A 16,360-nucleotide genomic window follows, 5' to 3' on the forward strand; every position below is an offset into this window, starting at 1 on the left:
GATACAAGCATAGATTTTCTGTTCTGTATGACTGGGGGAAGTGACATGGGATGGTCGGTTGAGGTCAGGCACAGTCTGGGCCGAGGAACTCTCAATTCCAAGGGGCAACAGCTTATTTTGAGTGCATGATAATAAACTTGAACTTTGGGTTTACGACCGATTGAATTGGTCAGTATTGTTTTCCAGCATTTTGTTTTGCCCCAGACTTTTGGCAGCAGGATTTATCATTGTTCCAATAAACATTCTGGATAGGTGAGCTCCAGTGGTGATACTCTCTTTCTTGTGTGTTATTTGGAAGAAGAGGATGAAAGGAGGGAACTCCTGGGCAGGTTTTGTTTGTAGCAGAAGCAGATCTTACTCATCCACACAGTCGATCCAGGCATGGGAATATCTGTGAAAAGTGCATTCATAGACTGCCCTCTATGAAGCAGAGAATTAGGGCTGGATTTTCGACTTTGCTGATTTTGGGGCGGTAAAGTTTGCACCCGGGAACAGTTTGCACCACAGCCATCAAAATTGGGCAGCTGGCCCTGAGTGTGGGGCGGAGCACAAAGTGAGGTGTTGTACACCTTAGGGTTCTAGGCTGGTGGAGCATGCGAAAATCCTGAGCTAAACAGCTGGCCCGGGAGCGCTCTGAGAGCAGCCTGGGAAAAAAAAAGCTGGAAAAAAACGCACCAACAACATTCCCAATATATAGCCCACGCCACCACAACATAAATCGCAAAAAAAAATAAAAGAACAATCACACTTACCTGAGGTGGACATTACTTACCTCACTGCAGCCGGTGTAGGTCGGACCACCCGTTTCCAGGCGGTTCCAGCAGGGCGCGCTGTGGGGTGCTACAGGTCGGGCGGCATTCAAAAAAGCAAGCCGGTGTCACAACCAGGGGCGTTGCACACCGGCTCGCCTCTTCCGGCTCTGCGCCGCACCGAAACTGACCCTGAAAACCTCCGCGGGCGTTGGAAGCTGGCCGTCCGCCCAGAATAGCTCACCGCCGCCATTGCCGCCCCTCCAAGGCGAAAACAGAGGCAGACACATTCGAAAATCCAACCGTTAGTATTTAGCTGTTCAAAGTTTGAAGAGTGGATAAGGAGTGAGACCCAAATGTCCATCCTGCATCCCAGCTTAAGTTGGAGTCATTGAACGTGCAGCTTGCAGGTAGATTCTTTGGAAAGGTTACTTTGTGGACTCACCTTTCCAAAAAGTAATGCAACTACACTTCCAGTTTGGAGTGGCAGTAAAGATGCTATATGAGGATGCACGGGTAGCTTGGAACGATGTTTTGTAAATAGTTAGTGTTGTAGGAGGTAGGCACCTTTAGAATATAGCAGAATACTAGGCATTAGGCACCTGCTAGATATATCAAAACTCACATAAGCTTAAAATGGACACGCACATAAAATGGCTGCCCAGGCATGATGGGAAATCAGGTAGTCAAGCTGTGAACTGTTGAACGTTCAATGACCAAGCAATAACCCTGTGAGGCCCACTGTAGGAATGCGTGGGATGCGGGAAGACAGAGATAAGAAGGAAACCATCTCCTGTGAACAAGGTCATAAACCAATTAATTCCCCAGGAAGAAAGATAAGAGGGAAACCATCTCCTGTAAACAAGGTTATAAACCAATTATTTCTCCCAGATGAAAGAACTAGGGAGAGAACCTATAAAGTCATCGATCAGCCCAAGCTGACAATAACCGAACATATGGTTCCCTGGATACTAGGGGAATTCTATTGGGTTAAAAGAACCTATATGTAATCTATAATCGTTGTGATTGGCTTGTGTCCAGCCGTGATGGGCTGTGTAGCTGTAGTAAACTGTTTTGTAACTGTTGTGAAACATATAAAGGTGCATGTAACCCTTTGTTCTGTGGAGAGAAACCTGGATACGGTCCTGAGTTTTTCCTCCCCGCTGAGCGTAATAAAAGCCGCATCAGCATTGGAACCAACTCTGAGTGTTGAGTGATTCTTCTAAGAAAACACTAACGCTAACAGTTAGCTTCTTTCATGATGAGAGGACGCCTTTTGTGGCATTCATAATTTGCCCGTCTGTTTGACAGAATGAAAAATCAGCTAGCCTTAGCGTGATAGACTTCGTCAAGCTGTTAAACATTTTCCTCAGCTGCTTGCAAGTGCTTCGGTAGTTGGGTGTGACATTGATTCTATCTGCCACCTAAAGTCAAGCAGATGGGTTGGAGCTTGTCTGTGGAGGACATGCCGTGGTTCCAAAAAGGGCAACCCTTCTCTGTTGCAAGTTTTCCTCAAATACCTCCAAAGCTGCTTCACAAAAGGAAGTGCCTCTGTGTCCTCAGCCAGCCCTTTGCGGGTTTATACCCAGTAAAAAAATAAGGGACACCTTTAACAGCTAAGCTCTTGATGGCCGGCCCATTCCAGGTGGAGCGTTTGCTTAGCATCATTAATTAGACCAACATCACCGAATCTGGCAGGTTTGGCTCATATGACTTTGGTAAGCACCAAGCTGGCTGCGCTGCGATCCTGCGATTTCACTGCCTGGGCTGATGACTTACCCTGTAGAACAATGTTATCACGTTCTTTTGCTTGGTATTGTCATTCATGCTTTGTTCAGCCTTAAAATGAAAGGTCGGAAGGGGATTAATGTGAAGATAATGCAGCCATTTCTGTGCTTCCTTCCCGCAGAAGGCTGATATGTACAGCTTCGGAATGGTAATCTTGGACATGCTGTTTCAGTGCACAGCACAAGAACGTCAGAAGTGGAGGGATCGGATTGGACAATGTGTAAGAATTTTACTTACCCTAAGCAGTGACTAAATGACTCTTGGACTCTTGTAAAAAGATGTTGAATTTGGTTTGCCCGTTTTGGGAAAGCACTGGCCTTTGTTGGACTGCTTTCTTGTTCTTTTTCGTCTTGTTACTTTAAAAGCCAGATTGCACACTCAGTTGCAGTAATGCAGGATCAGGTCTTTATTGAAACCTTATACAATCCACAAATGCAGAAGTGTATGAGTGCACGGATCTTTCCATGCTACCCCACGCCAGTATGAGCGAACAGCTGAGACACCACACTTCACTATTCCAGTGTGTGCTCTTGATACATCATACTCTCATGATTCCAGTATGAGCTGCTCGACACAGACTCTCTCGCAATCTTATACCTTTACATTCTACGCATACTACCAATAAATCACAGTACATCAAAGATACATACAAATGACAACAGAATAACAGCATGAACTAAACAAGCATGTACTTCCATAAACACAAGTGACCTGGTGTCATAAAGGTCCCATTCTCCTAAACACAAGTGACCAAGCTGACACAGTGCAGACCATTACAGATATGGTGAATGACTCTTACACATTCTACTATTTTACTTTCCTGTGAAGATATCGTTGCTTTAAAATCCCCTTACACCATTTACAATCCTTGCTCAGCAGAAAGCTGTTTCAACGTTTAACTCATTGTGTGCTGGTCTCGCAGACAGAAAGAATAGTCAGATGCCCAGGTAATGTGAACCCTGGTTCCCACAGCCTTCACTTCCGTTTGCCCTCCATGGATTCAAATGATCCTTTGTGGTGCATAGTGTACACTTAGATGCTTGGGTTTTCTTTTAAGGTATAGCAGTAACAACAAAGGTGAACTAAATCGTTATTATTAAAATGACTGATTCCATTTTTAAAACCAAATTAAAATATGCTTTTGACATCTCCACGTTACTTTGCAGAACTCACAATGTTACATACATGAACTCTTTGTTGACAAAACAAAGGCCTTTCTTTTGCGCCCAGAATTCTTGAGCTTGGTGAGTTATTGAGCCGCTTAAGGTTCAACTTTAGCAACAGGTTATTCTTGATGTACAGTACTGAGGGAGTGATGCACTTTTGGAGATGCCGTCTTTCAGATGAGACATTAAATTGAGGACCTATTTGCCCTCACGGATAGACATAATGGGCCCAAGTTTCCACATGATTTGCGCCTGATTTTTAGGAGCAACTGGTAGAGAACGGACTATCTTAGAAATCGCAATTCTCCACATTTTTTTTTCTGCAGTTCTAGTCAGGTAGAACAGTTCTACTTTGGAACAGGATTTTTTCTTCAAAAGGGGGCGTGTCCGGCCACTGACGCCTGATTTCAAAGTTTCCACAGTGAAAACGTACTCCAAACTAACTTAAAATGGAGCAAGTGAAGATTTTTGTAGAACTGAAAAAACCTGTTCTACACATTAAAAAATCAGGCGCAGGTTACAAATTAGGCGTAGGGAACGAGGTGGGGGGGGGAGGGGGGGAAGGGAAGTCATTAAATTCTACAATAAATCCTTAGTTATACTTATACAAATATTATACAAATAAATCCAACCTGAATAAACATTTATAAGCAAAGAAAAGATTAAATAAACCATGTTCCTACCTGTGTGAAAGTTCTTCAGGCAGGCCTTTAGGAAGCGGTTTGCCGTCGGGACCGAAGGCTGAACGGGCCGGGCCCGAGATTTCGGGCAGGGCCCGTCCCCAGCACCAGAGGTAGGTGGCGTTGGGTCGGGTCGGGGAGAGAGGTTCGGTTTGGGTCGGCGGGGGAGGGAGGGAGAGAGGGGGAGGGAGGGAGAGAGGGAGGGAGGGAGAGAGGGAGGGAGAGAGGGAGGGGAGAGAGGGAGGGGGAGGGGGAGGGAGAGAGGGAGGGGGAGGGGGAGGGAGGGAGAGAGGGAGGGGGAGGGAGGGAGAGAGGGAGGGGGAGGGAGGGAGGGAGGGAGGTCAGGTCAGGGAGGGAGGGAGGGAGGTCAGGTCGGGGACGTTGAGGTCAGGTCGGATCCAGTCCGGGGGCGAGAGTAGAGTCGGGTCGAGTCGGGTGGGAGTGGGAGCGGCAGACGCAGACAGGTCGAGTCAGGTCCGGTCTGGTCGGGAGGGTGGGGGGGGGCGGCGGGGCTGAAGCAGGAGCGGCGGGGAAGCAGGAGCGGCAGTGACAGGCGGGTCGAGTCGGGTCCGGTCTGGTCGGGGGGGCAAGGGGGGGGGGAAGCAGGAGTGGGAGTCGGCAGGAAGCAGGAGCTGGCCGTGGGAGGAGCCTTATTCACGCAGCCCCAGTGAGGCCATTCGGCCAGGGCTAGGGGCTGCGTGCTTCGGGCCCCTCCCACACAGTTTCGGGCGCCTGGAGCTACTGCACTTGCGTGCCCACTGTAGCACGCATGTGCAGAGCTCCCGGCACTGTTTTCGGCGCAGGGTCCTAGCTCCGCCCCCTACAGCTCATGGTGCGCCGCGCCGAGGGCCAGAGGACCTGCAGGGAGGTGGAGAATACGGAGGGTTTTTTTAGGCGCACTTTGTGGCGCGAAAAACAGGCGCCCAGCTCAGAGGGGCACCCATTTTTTATCGTGTGGAAACTTGGGCCCAAAATACCCCATGGCACTATGGGAAGAAGAATCCGGTATTCTCCTGGTGACCTGATCAACATTTATCCCTCAGTAATATTTACAGAATTGGCAAATTACAGGCCCTTAGCTTGATCCTGGTTATAGGCAAGTTGGTACAAAGGATCTTAGAGATACTGTGCCACCACCTCAGCAGAGAAGGGACTATCAGCGAGTGTCAACATGGACAATATCTTGCCTCACCAACTTGAGAAATTTTAAAGGAATTTACTAGGTGGTGGTTGTAGGTAGATCAGTTCACATTATATGCCTTGATTTTCAAAAGGCTTTTGGCAAGGCACCACACAATAGTCTACTTAATAAGACTGAGTCTTGTGGGATTAGTGGGCATTTGTTGAGTTGGATAAGGAATAGATTGCATTCTCGTAGATTCTTATTAATGGGGACCAGTCCCCAGTGGAGATCCGCAGGGATCGGTGCTTTTCATAATCTATATTAACGATCTGGATGAAGGCATTGGCGGAACTGTTCGCAAGTTCGTGGGTGATACAAAGATTTATACGAGTGTTAGGACCTTAGATGAGTAAAATAGATTGCAAGCAGATATAGATGTGAGGGGGACTGGGCTCACATCTGGCAGATGTCACTTAATATAGGTAAATATAGTGTTACACATGTCGTTGGGCTTATGCCACAAATGTGTACACCATGCAGGGGTTGTGAGCTTAGGGTTGGTAAGCGGGAGAACTTTGGTGTTCTAGTATCAGAATCCATGAGCAGTACCATGAGGTTATTGTAAAAGTAAGTAGAGATTGTGAATGTAATACCATGGTGATTATATACAAAACAAAAACAAGACTTGACTGTCCTCATATAAGACAGTGGTTTGGCCTCATTTAAAGACTGTGTCCAGTTTTGTTCCCCTCTCGTGGTGAGTGATATGGAGGAGAAGTTTCAGAAAAAGGTTACTAGATTGGTACATAGTTCACAAGTCCTTAGTTGCCACAGTAGGCTTGGCGAGATTTGACTTAGATTTTTAAAATAATGAAAGGATATGTGGATAGGCTATTTGATAGGTTAAGGAGGACCATAAGTTAGATTAGATGTCCGGGGGTACTTCTTTTCACAGAGTGTTGTGGATCTCTGGAAAAAGTAGCCGACCGGTTCACCGAGTGCGGATTCACTGCAAACATTCAAAAGGGAGATGGACAAGTTCCTGACTTCGGTCAACATCACCAATATTGATAGTCGTTGGGGTATTGGGGGATGGGTCACCCAGTCACCGTGGTGTCCTGGAACTTGTTTGATCGCTAGGATAAAGGTTTTAAAATAGCTGAATTTTAAAGCAATTAAAGTTATGTTTAGGAACTCCAAACGTGGTATATTTCTTCAAATAGAAGCTTATGGAAAATATTAAATTAACTTTTCAATTGGTCCTCTGCACGTCTCACCCTCCATCAAGTTTGATGACTCATTAGAATGGTATGGTGCAACAGCTAATCTTGAACTATAGTGTCATGTGTACCAGCATAGAAAGTTATAAGCAATCAGATTGCTTTATTTCAACTTAGCATGTATCGTAAAAAGAAAGAAAGAACTTGCATTTATATAGCACCTTTCACGACCTCTGGATGTCCCAAAGTGCTTTGCAGTCAATGAAGTACTTTTGAAACGTAGTCACTGTTGTAATGTAGGAAACTTGGCAGCCAATTTGCCCACAGCAAGCTCACACAAACAGCAATGAGATAATGACCAGATAATCTGCTTTTAAGTGTTATTGGTTGAGGGATAAATATTGGCCAGGACACCTGCTCTTCTTTGAAATAGTGCCAGATATGTGAATTGATTTTGAATAAAGCCACCTGATTTCTTTGATTCTAGTTTCCAATATACTTTACAGCATTGTGTTAGCTATGGCTCAGTGTGTAGCACACTTGCCTCTGGGTCAGAAGGTTGTGGGTTCAAGTACCACTCCAGGAACTTGAACACACAAAAAAAAATCTAGGCTGACACTCCAGTGCAGTGCTGAGGAGGATGTAAAAGATCCCATGGCACTATTTCGAAGAAGAGCTGGAGAGTTATCCCTAGTGTCCTAGCCAATATTTATCCCTCAATCTACATAAGGAAAAACAGATTATCTGGTCATTATCACATTGCTGTTTGTAGGAGTTTGATGTGCGCAAGTTGGCTGCCGCGTTTCCCACATTATCAGAGTGACTACACTCCAAATGTACTTCAGTGGATGTAAAGCGCTTTGAGATGTCCGGTGGTTGTGAAAGGTGTTATTTAAATGGAAGTCTTTCTTTCTTTTTAAAAGAAAGACTTGCGTTTATATAGCGCATTTCACGACCACTGACATCCCAAAGCGTTTTACAGCCAATGAAGTACTTTTTTTTTTTGAAGTGTAGTCACTGTTGCAATGTCGGAAATGTGGCTAGTTAAATACGAGATATAAACGTGTTTTTCTTTTACAGCTACAGACATGTCGAGAGTTGTTGCAGGATGATCCTTTGAAAAGGCCCAGTGCCGAGGAGATCCTTCACAGTAAGGATATGGGCCTTCTGCCTGAGGAAAGGAGGAGACTGGAAGAAATACTGAATCAAACTCTCTCGTCACCAGATAAAGACACACACAGAGAAACCATTAGATTGATTTTTGAACGGCTTGTTGGAAAATTCTCCAAGGATCAAGAATCTGCTTACTATCATGCACTTAGTGAGGTATTCTCAGTAACTTAAGTATGGAACGCTAACATAATACAATATTGCAAAGTGAAGATTTTTTATTTACTCCTGAATCATAGAAATTACAGGACAGAAGAAAGGGAATTTGGTCCATCATGCCTGAGCTGGTGCTAACTCTTCAACTGGACCTAACTCGTCCCATTTCCCTGCCCTTTCCTTGTAACCAATGTTCCCACTAATAATTTAACGGACTGCACGGCCCATTCGAAACTTTGCACACGCGCAAAATGTCCCATTAATAAGCCGGTGATCGGCTTGTGCAGGACCTCCAGATGTGCGGCCACGCAGTTTAACGGGAACATTGCTTGTAATGCGTTTTTATTCAGTCTATTTTTAAAGATGAAAATCTAAATAGAATTTGACTGAGGTCTTTAAAATAATTGAGGCCCCATGGGGGTCAATTTTAACCTACCCGCCCCTCGGGAAACTGACGGGATCGGGTGCAACGCAGGCTTTAAATCCCGCCCGATAACGCGTTCTATTGAAGTCAATAGAGAGCGATATCAGGAAGGGTGTAAACCCGGTATTGCACCCGATCCCATGGGTTTCACCGCCCAGCCAGTTAGGTTAAAATTAATGCCCCCCCCCACCGCCCCAAGAGAGTGTTAAAAACCATTAGCCTGAAGGCTCTGTGCCTCAATGCGAGGAGCATTCGTAATAAGCTGGATGAATTAACTGCGCAGACAGCTATTAACGGATATGATGTAATTGGGATTACGGAGACATGGCTCCAGGGTGACCAAGGCTGGGAACTCAACATCCAGGGGTATTCAATATTCAGGAAGGATAGACAGAAAGGAAAAGGAGGTGGGGTGGCATTGCTGGTTAAAGAGGAGATTAACGCAATAGTAAGGTAGGACATTAGCTTGGATGATGTGGAATTTGTATAGTTAGGGCTGCGGAACACCAAAAGGGCAGAAAACGCTAGTGGGAGTTGTGTACAGACCACCAAACAGTAGTAGTGAGGTTGGGGATGGCATCAAACAGGAAATTAGGGATGCGTGCAATACAAGTACAGCAGTTATCATGGGTGACTTTAATCTACATATAGATTGAGGTGCAATATAGTGGAGGAGGATTTCCTGGAGTGTATAAGGGATGGTTTTCTGGAACAATATGTTGAGGAACCAACTAGAGAGCTGGCCATCCTAGACTGGGTGTTGTGTAATGAGTGAAGATTAATTAGCAATCTTGTTGTGCGAGGCCCCTTGGGGAAGAGTGACCATAATATGGTAGAATTCTTCATTAAGATGGAGAGTGACACAGTCAATCCAGAGACTAGAGTCCTGAACTTAAAGAAAGGTAACTTCGATGGAATGAGACATGAATTGGCTAGGATAGACTACCGAATGATACTTAAAAGGTTGACGGTGGATAAGCAATGGCAGACATTTGAAGATCACACGGATGAACTTCAACAATTGTACATACATTTCTGGCGTAAAAATAAAACGGGGAAGGTGGCTCAACCGTGGCTAACAAGGGAAATTAAGGATAGTGTTAAATCCAAGGAAGAGGCATATAAATTGGCCAGAAAAAGCAGCAAACCTGAGGACTGGGAGAAATTTAGAATTCAGAAGAGGAGGACAAAGGGTTTAATTAGGAGGGGAAAATAGAGTATGAGAGTAAGCTTGCTGGGAACATAAAAACTGACTGCAAAATCTTCTATAGATATGTGAAGAGAAAAAGATTAGTGAAGACAAATGTAGGTCCCCTGCAGTCAGAATCAGGTGAATTTATAATGGGGAGCAAAGAAATGGCAGACCAATTGAACAAATACTTTGGTTCTGTCTTCACTAAGGAAGACACAAATAACTTTCTGGAAATACTAGGTGACCGAGGGTCTAGCGAGAAGGAGGAACTGAAGGAAATCCTTATTAGTCAGCAAATTGTGCTGGGGAAATTGATGGGATTGAAGGCCGATAAATCCCCAGGGCCTGATAGTCTGCATCCCAGAGTACTTAAGGAAGTGGCCCTAGAAATAGTGGATGCATTGGTGGTTATTTTCCAACTTTGTATAGACTCTGGATCAGTTCCTGTGGATTAGAGGGTAGCTAATGTAACCCCACTTTTTACAAAAGGAGGGAGAGAGAAAACAGAATTATAGACCTGTTAGCCTGACATCGGTAGTGGAGAAAATGTTGGAATCAATTATAAAGATGTAATAGCAGCGCATTTGGAAAGCAGTGACAGGATCGGACCAAGTCGGCATGGATTTATGAAAGGGAAATCATGCTTGACAAATCTTTGAGAATTTTTTGAGGATGTAACGAGTAGAGTGGACAAGGGAGAACCAGTGGACTTTCAAAAGGCTTTTGACAAGGTCCCACACAAGAGATTAGTGTGCAAAATTAAAGCACATGGTATTGGGGGTAATGTATTGATGTGGATAGAGAACTGGTTGGCAGACAGGAAGTCAGAGAGTCGGGATAAACGGGTCCTTTTCAAAATGGCAGGCAGTGACTAGTGGGGTACCGCAAGGTTCAGTGCTGGGACCCCAGATATTTACAATATACATTCATGATTTAGACGAAGGAATTGAATGTAATATCTCCAAGTTTGCAGATGACACTAAGCTGGGTGATGGTGTGAGCTGTGAGGAGGATACTAAGAGGCTGCAGGGTGACTTGGACAGGTTAGGTGAGTGGGCCAATGCATGGCAGATGCAGTATAATGTAGATAAATGTGAGGTTATCCATTTTGGTGGCAAAAACAGGAAGGCAGAATATTATCTGAATGGTGACAGATTAGGAAAAGGGGAGGTGCAATGAGACCTGGGTGTCATGGTACATCAGTCATTGAAAGTTGGCATGCAGGTACAGCAAGCGGTGAGGAACGCAAATGGCATGTTGGCTTTCATAGCGAGAGGATTTGAGTATAGGAACAGGGAGGTCTTACCCCCTGGTGACCCCTGGTTCTGGACTTCCCCAACATCGGGAACAGCCTTCCTGCATCTATCCAATCCCGTCAGAATTTTATATTTTCTTTGAGATCGTCTCCTAATCTGAGGAAGGACATTCTTGCTATTGAGGGAGTGCAGTGAAAGTTCACCAGACTGATTCCTGGCAGGACTGACATATGAAGAAAGATTGGATCGACTAGGCTTATATTCACTGGAATTTAGAAGAATGAGAGGCGATCTCACAGAAAATATAAAATTCTGACGGGATTGGATAGATGCAGGAAGACTGTTCCCGATTGGAAACACAAATGCTTCATAAGAATGTAAGATTAAGAGCAGGAGTAGTCCATTCGGCCCCTCGAGCTTGCTCCGCCATTCAATGAAATCATGGCTGATCTTCGACCTCAACTCCATTTCCCAGCACTATCCCCATATCCCTTGAATCCCTTGATATCCAAAAGTCTATTGATCTCTGTCTTGAATACACTTAATAACTGAACCTCCACAGCCCTTCGAGAATTCCAAAGATTCACCACCTCTGAATGTAGAAGTTTCTCCTCATCTCACTCCTAAATGGCCGACCCCTATTCTGAGACTGTGATAGCCTGGTTCTAGACTCCCCAGCCAGAGGAAACATCCTCCCTGTATCTACCCTGTCAAGCCCTGTAAGAATTTTGTTTGTTTCAAACAGATCACATCTCATTCTTCTAAACTCTAGAGAATATAGGCCCAGTCTACTCAATCTCTCTAACATAGGACAATCCCCCCCATCCCAGGAATCAGTCTGGTGAACCTTCGTTGCACTCCTTCTATGGCAAATATATCCTTCCTTAGGTAAGGAGACCAAAACTGTACAGGTGCGGTCTCAGCAGGGCCCTATATAATTGCAGTAAGATGTCTTTACTCATTTACTCAAATCCTCTTGTAATAAAGGCCAACATACCATTTGCTTTCTTAATTGCATGTTAACTTTCAGTCTTTCGTGTACAAGGACACCCAGGTCCCTCTGAATACCAACATTTCCTAATCTCTCACCATTTAAAAAATACTCTGCTTTTCTATTTTTCCTGCCAAAGTGGATGACTTCACATTTTTCCACATTATATTTCATTTGCCATGATCTTGCCCACTCACTTAGCCTGTCTATATCCCCTTGAAGCCTCTTTGCATCCTCCTCACAACTTACATTCCCACCTAGCTTTGTATCATCGGCAAACTTGAATATATTACATTTGGTCCCATCATCCGAATCATTGATATAGATTGTGAATAGCTGGGGCCCCAGCACTGATCTTTGTGGCAACCCACTAGTTACAGCCTGCCAACCCGAAAATGACCCATTTATTCCTACTCCCTGTTTTCTGTCTGTTAACCAATCCTCAATCCATGCTAGTATATTACCCCCAATCCCATGAGCCCTCATTTTGTTTAATAACCGCTTGAGTGGCACCTTATCGAATGCCTTCTGAAAATCCAAATACACCACATCTACTGGTTCCCCCCTTATCTATTCTACTAGTTACAACCTCAAAAAACTCCATGTGGCAGATTTTCTGGTCATCTGCCTCCCGTTTTTCGCCCCGGAGCGGCAACAATGGCAGCGTTGAGGTCTTCTGGGCGGGCGATCAGCCTCCAGCGCCTCGCAGGGATCCACGGGCCTGGTTTTGCGGCAGCACAGAGCAGTACCACCCAGAAGAGCTGCGCTGGTGTGAAACGACCCGCTTGTGACACCGACGCGCTTTTTGACTTCAGCCTGACCCGTGCATCCCGCAGAGACTGCCTGGGAAAGCAAAGAGGTAAGTAATGCTGTCCTAAGGTAAGTGTGATTGTTTATTCTTTTTAATTTTATTACGATTTATGTTGTGGTTGCGTGGACAATGTTTTGGGAATGTTTTTTTTTCTCCCCAGGCGTCTCTCGGAGCGCTCCCGTCCCGGCTCTTTAGCTCAGGATTTTCCCATGCTAGCACCCAAGAGAGGTGTGAAATGCCTTCCTTAGCGCTGTACCCCCTGACTCAGCTGCCCAGCTGCCCAATTTTACTTACTGAGGCACAGACCATTCTCAGGTGCAAACTTTACCGCGACGCCGCCATTACCGCCTCAAAATCATCAAAGCCGAAAATCCAGTCCTAACAGATTCATCAAACATGATTTCCCTTTCATAAATCTGTGTTGACTCTACCCAATCCTATTTTTATTTTCCAAGTGCCCTGTTACCACATCCTTGTTAATAGATTCTAGCTATTTCCGTTCTTCAGATGTTATCTGCAGCAACCAGTGATCACAACGGTGTCTTATTTTTGGCTTCAGATCATGGACCAAGTCTTTACCATTTCATCATCCAGCTCGTGGCGATCTGTTGAAAGAGAACTGAGACGGATATTTCAAAAGCATGGTATGTGGTCTGATACAACTATTGATTTCGTTAAAGGGGCTGCATCTTCGGAAAAAGTGTTTGGCAAACTTTTCTTTGGTTTGATGTGGGAAGAGAGCATCGCATCATTCTTGTCACAATGGGCTCAAATTTCGGCCTGAGTTGCTCCTATTTTTTGGAGCAACTAGTTTAGAATGGTGCATCTTAGAAATTGCAATTCTCGGCATTTAGTTTGCTCCAGTTCTAGTGAGTTAGAATAGTTTCATTTTAGAACAGATTTTTTTTTTCAAAAGGTGGCATGTCCAGCCACTTACGCCCGTTTTGAAAGTTTAGGCAGCAAAAACTTACTCCAAACTAACTTAGAATGGAGTAAGTGTAGATTTTTGTACACTCAGAAAAACCTTGCCTACAGTTACAAATCAGGCGTAGGGAACGAGAGATGAGGCGGGGAGGGGGAAGTTTACAAACATTAAACACTTCACTTTTACAAATAAAGAGCCATCATCAATAATACATGATAAATAAATCAATGAATCAACCAATAAATCAATAAAAAAAAATTAATTTAAAAAATAATTAAAAAATCAATCAATAAATAAAAAATGATTTCTACTCACCTACTGCAGCATCGGGAGCCCTCTAACAGCGTGCTGGGATGGGGCCCCCCCCAGTATCTGCCTCTCTGTCTCTGTCAATGTCTCTCTCTCTGTCTCTGTCAGTGTCTCTGTGTTTCTGACAGCGAGGGGTGAGGGGGGAGTTGGGGGGGAGAGGGGAGAGGGGTGGGAGGGAGAGGAGAAGGGGGGAGGGGAGGGGGAGAAGGGTGGAGAGGAGGGGAGAGGAGAGGGAGAAGGAGGGAGGGAGAGGAGGGGAGAGGGGGGAGGGGGAGGGAGGGAGTAGGGGAGAGAGGAAGGGGTAGAGGCTGAATGGGCTGGGTCGGGCTGCCGCCGACACTTCGGGCGGGGCCCACCCCCAGCATGATGCCGGGCGGGCGGGCCCCGCCGATGACATGGAGGGGGGGGGGGGGAGGGAGCTGAACGGGAGGGCAGTCCAGTCTGATCTTCGGATCTTCGCCCGGTGAACCTATTCGGCCAGGGCTAGGGACTGGACCCTCCCACGCAGCCTCAGGGGCCTGGAGCTACTGCACATGCGCGCACACTCTAGCGTGCATGTGCAGAGGTCCCGGCACTGTTTTCAGGACCTGGCTCTGCCCCCGACCCCTTGTGCTGCGCTACGCGAGCACAAAGATGTCCTGAGGAGACTGGAGAATCACAAGGTAAGTTTGTGGCGCCCTTTTTCTTCCAGAAAGTCGGTGCACGTTATCGAGATGCGCTGTTTTTCCAGAGGGTGGAAACTTGGGCCCAATGACTTTAGGTGAAAATGATTCAATAATATGATTTGGCGCAATTTACGTTATATCGATGGGCCGTAATTTGCGCTCCCTATGGGCGTGTAAGAGGTGCTCACGCACACGTAGGGGTCGCGCAAGTTCCGGGTTTAGGCATGTGCTGTGCATGTGCTAAAACCCAGAACTTGCGATCTGTCAGGAATCGTCCAACGCATCCCCGGGAAAAGGGCATGCGCGGGTGGAGATTTGGGCTATTTGCCCAACTTCGGTCCTGCAAATGCCCTGAAATTCTTATGCCTGGTAAAAACAGGCCTTTAGCAGCTTAAGAGTTTTAAAAATCAGAAAAATAAAATGTCAGCAATAATTCATAGATTTAAAAACGTGAAATAAGGTAAGTTTATTTTTAGGCTCTTTAAAACATGTAAATTTATTTTTCAAAAAATTACATTTTTGTTTTAAATATTTAATTAAATGCCATTTTGATTCATTTTAAATATGTGCTGGTTTTAAAAATGTATTTGATATCTAGTTGTACATGCAGAATCCCCATAAACATGAATGGGGATTCCTTCTGTCATTTGTTAATCCCAAGCGCCTCTGAGATACGTGGGCCTCTACCCCCGGTTCCCGGAGAGGTCCAGGACCATGAATCTCCGTACCTCCCGGACCACCAGGTTTTTTGGCATTTTATTTGCGGATCGGAGGCACTTCCAAGGGAAGCCTCCGACTGTAAGTTCAGGGCCGTTGCGTATTTGCAAACACTTATTCTTGAAGATATTGCACCTTTATTGTGTAAGGTTTGAGGTGAGCCTTTCATCTGTGCAGAATCAATGAGTAAATTAAATGTTCAGTCAACTGTGACAATTGAGTTTGTTGGAGCTTGCTATTCAACGTGGCTGCTCAGCTCACAGAAAGTGCTGGTTGTAAATTAAAAATTAAGAAACATACAGTGAGGATGTATTACCAGGATGATTAAATACAAAACCATAATACTATTTTATAAGAACTTGGTTAGAGCTCATTGAGAATACTGTGTCCAATTTTGATTCCTTCACATGCTGGGCTATAATAGAAGCCCTGGAAAAAGCTTAGAGGAAGGCGACTAGATTGATACCTAGTACACAGGTCCTTAGTTACCACAATAGGTTTAGAGACTTGGGTAGGGGGTGGGGGTTACTTTAGAAAAGTATAGACTTTGAGAAGATTTGATTAATCTGTTTAAATTTGGTTCAGGTGGATAGGCTATTTGAGATAGATAGGACAGGGAAGACCTGTGGCATAAATATATTGTGTAAGCCTAGAACTAGATTAGATATCTGGAGGTATTTTGTTTCACCTGTGGAACAAGTTGTTGGCTGATACTCCGAGCACGGGTTCATTGCTCATTTGAAAGGCAGCTGGACGAGTTCCTGACTATGGCCGACCTCACACATCACTGTGTGAAGGTTGTTGGGATATTGGGAAGGGTCTCCTACTCACTCTGGTCCTCTGAAACTTGTTTGGTTGCCTTTGGGCTCTGAGAGCAATTTCACAGAATTTTGTTTCCCCAAATTTAGAGTTTAAAAAAAACCTGTGTTTGTGCCTCTCACAGGGGATTGCATGACTATTTGCTGTGTGTGTATGGGAGGAGGGGGGGGGGGGGGTGCGGGGAGGAGTGAGGGGGAGG

The 16,360-nt window shown here is 45.2% G+C and overlaps 1 protein-coding gene across 4 annotated transcripts in view; it reads left to right on the forward strand.

The window, feature by feature from the left end:
• Positions 1-16,360, forward strand: part of LOC139268154 (eIF-2-alpha kinase GCN2-like) — a 126,567-nt gene that overhangs the window by 57,800 nt on the left and 52,407 nt on the right. For all 4 annotated transcript variants that reach the window (XM_070886194.1, XM_070886193.1, XM_070886196.1 and 1 more), the window contains exons 10-13: positions 2,659-2,757; positions 3,704-3,781; positions 7,807-8,052; positions 13,286-13,370. In XM_070886194.1, coding sequence (XP_070742295.1) covers positions 2,659-2,757; positions 3,704-3,781; positions 7,807-8,052; positions 13,286-13,370 — 508 coding nt within the window. The remainder of the gene's footprint in view (positions 1-2,658; positions 2,758-3,703; positions 3,782-7,806; positions 8,053-13,285; positions 13,371-16,360) is intronic.

Source organism: Pristiophorus japonicus, chromosome 8 (genome assembly GCF_044704955.1).
Source record: "Pristiophorus japonicus isolate sPriJap1 chromosome 8, sPriJap1.hap1, whole genome shotgun sequence".
NCBI lineage: Eukaryota > Metazoa > Chordata > Chondrichthyes > Pristiophoridae > Pristiophorus > Pristiophorus japonicus.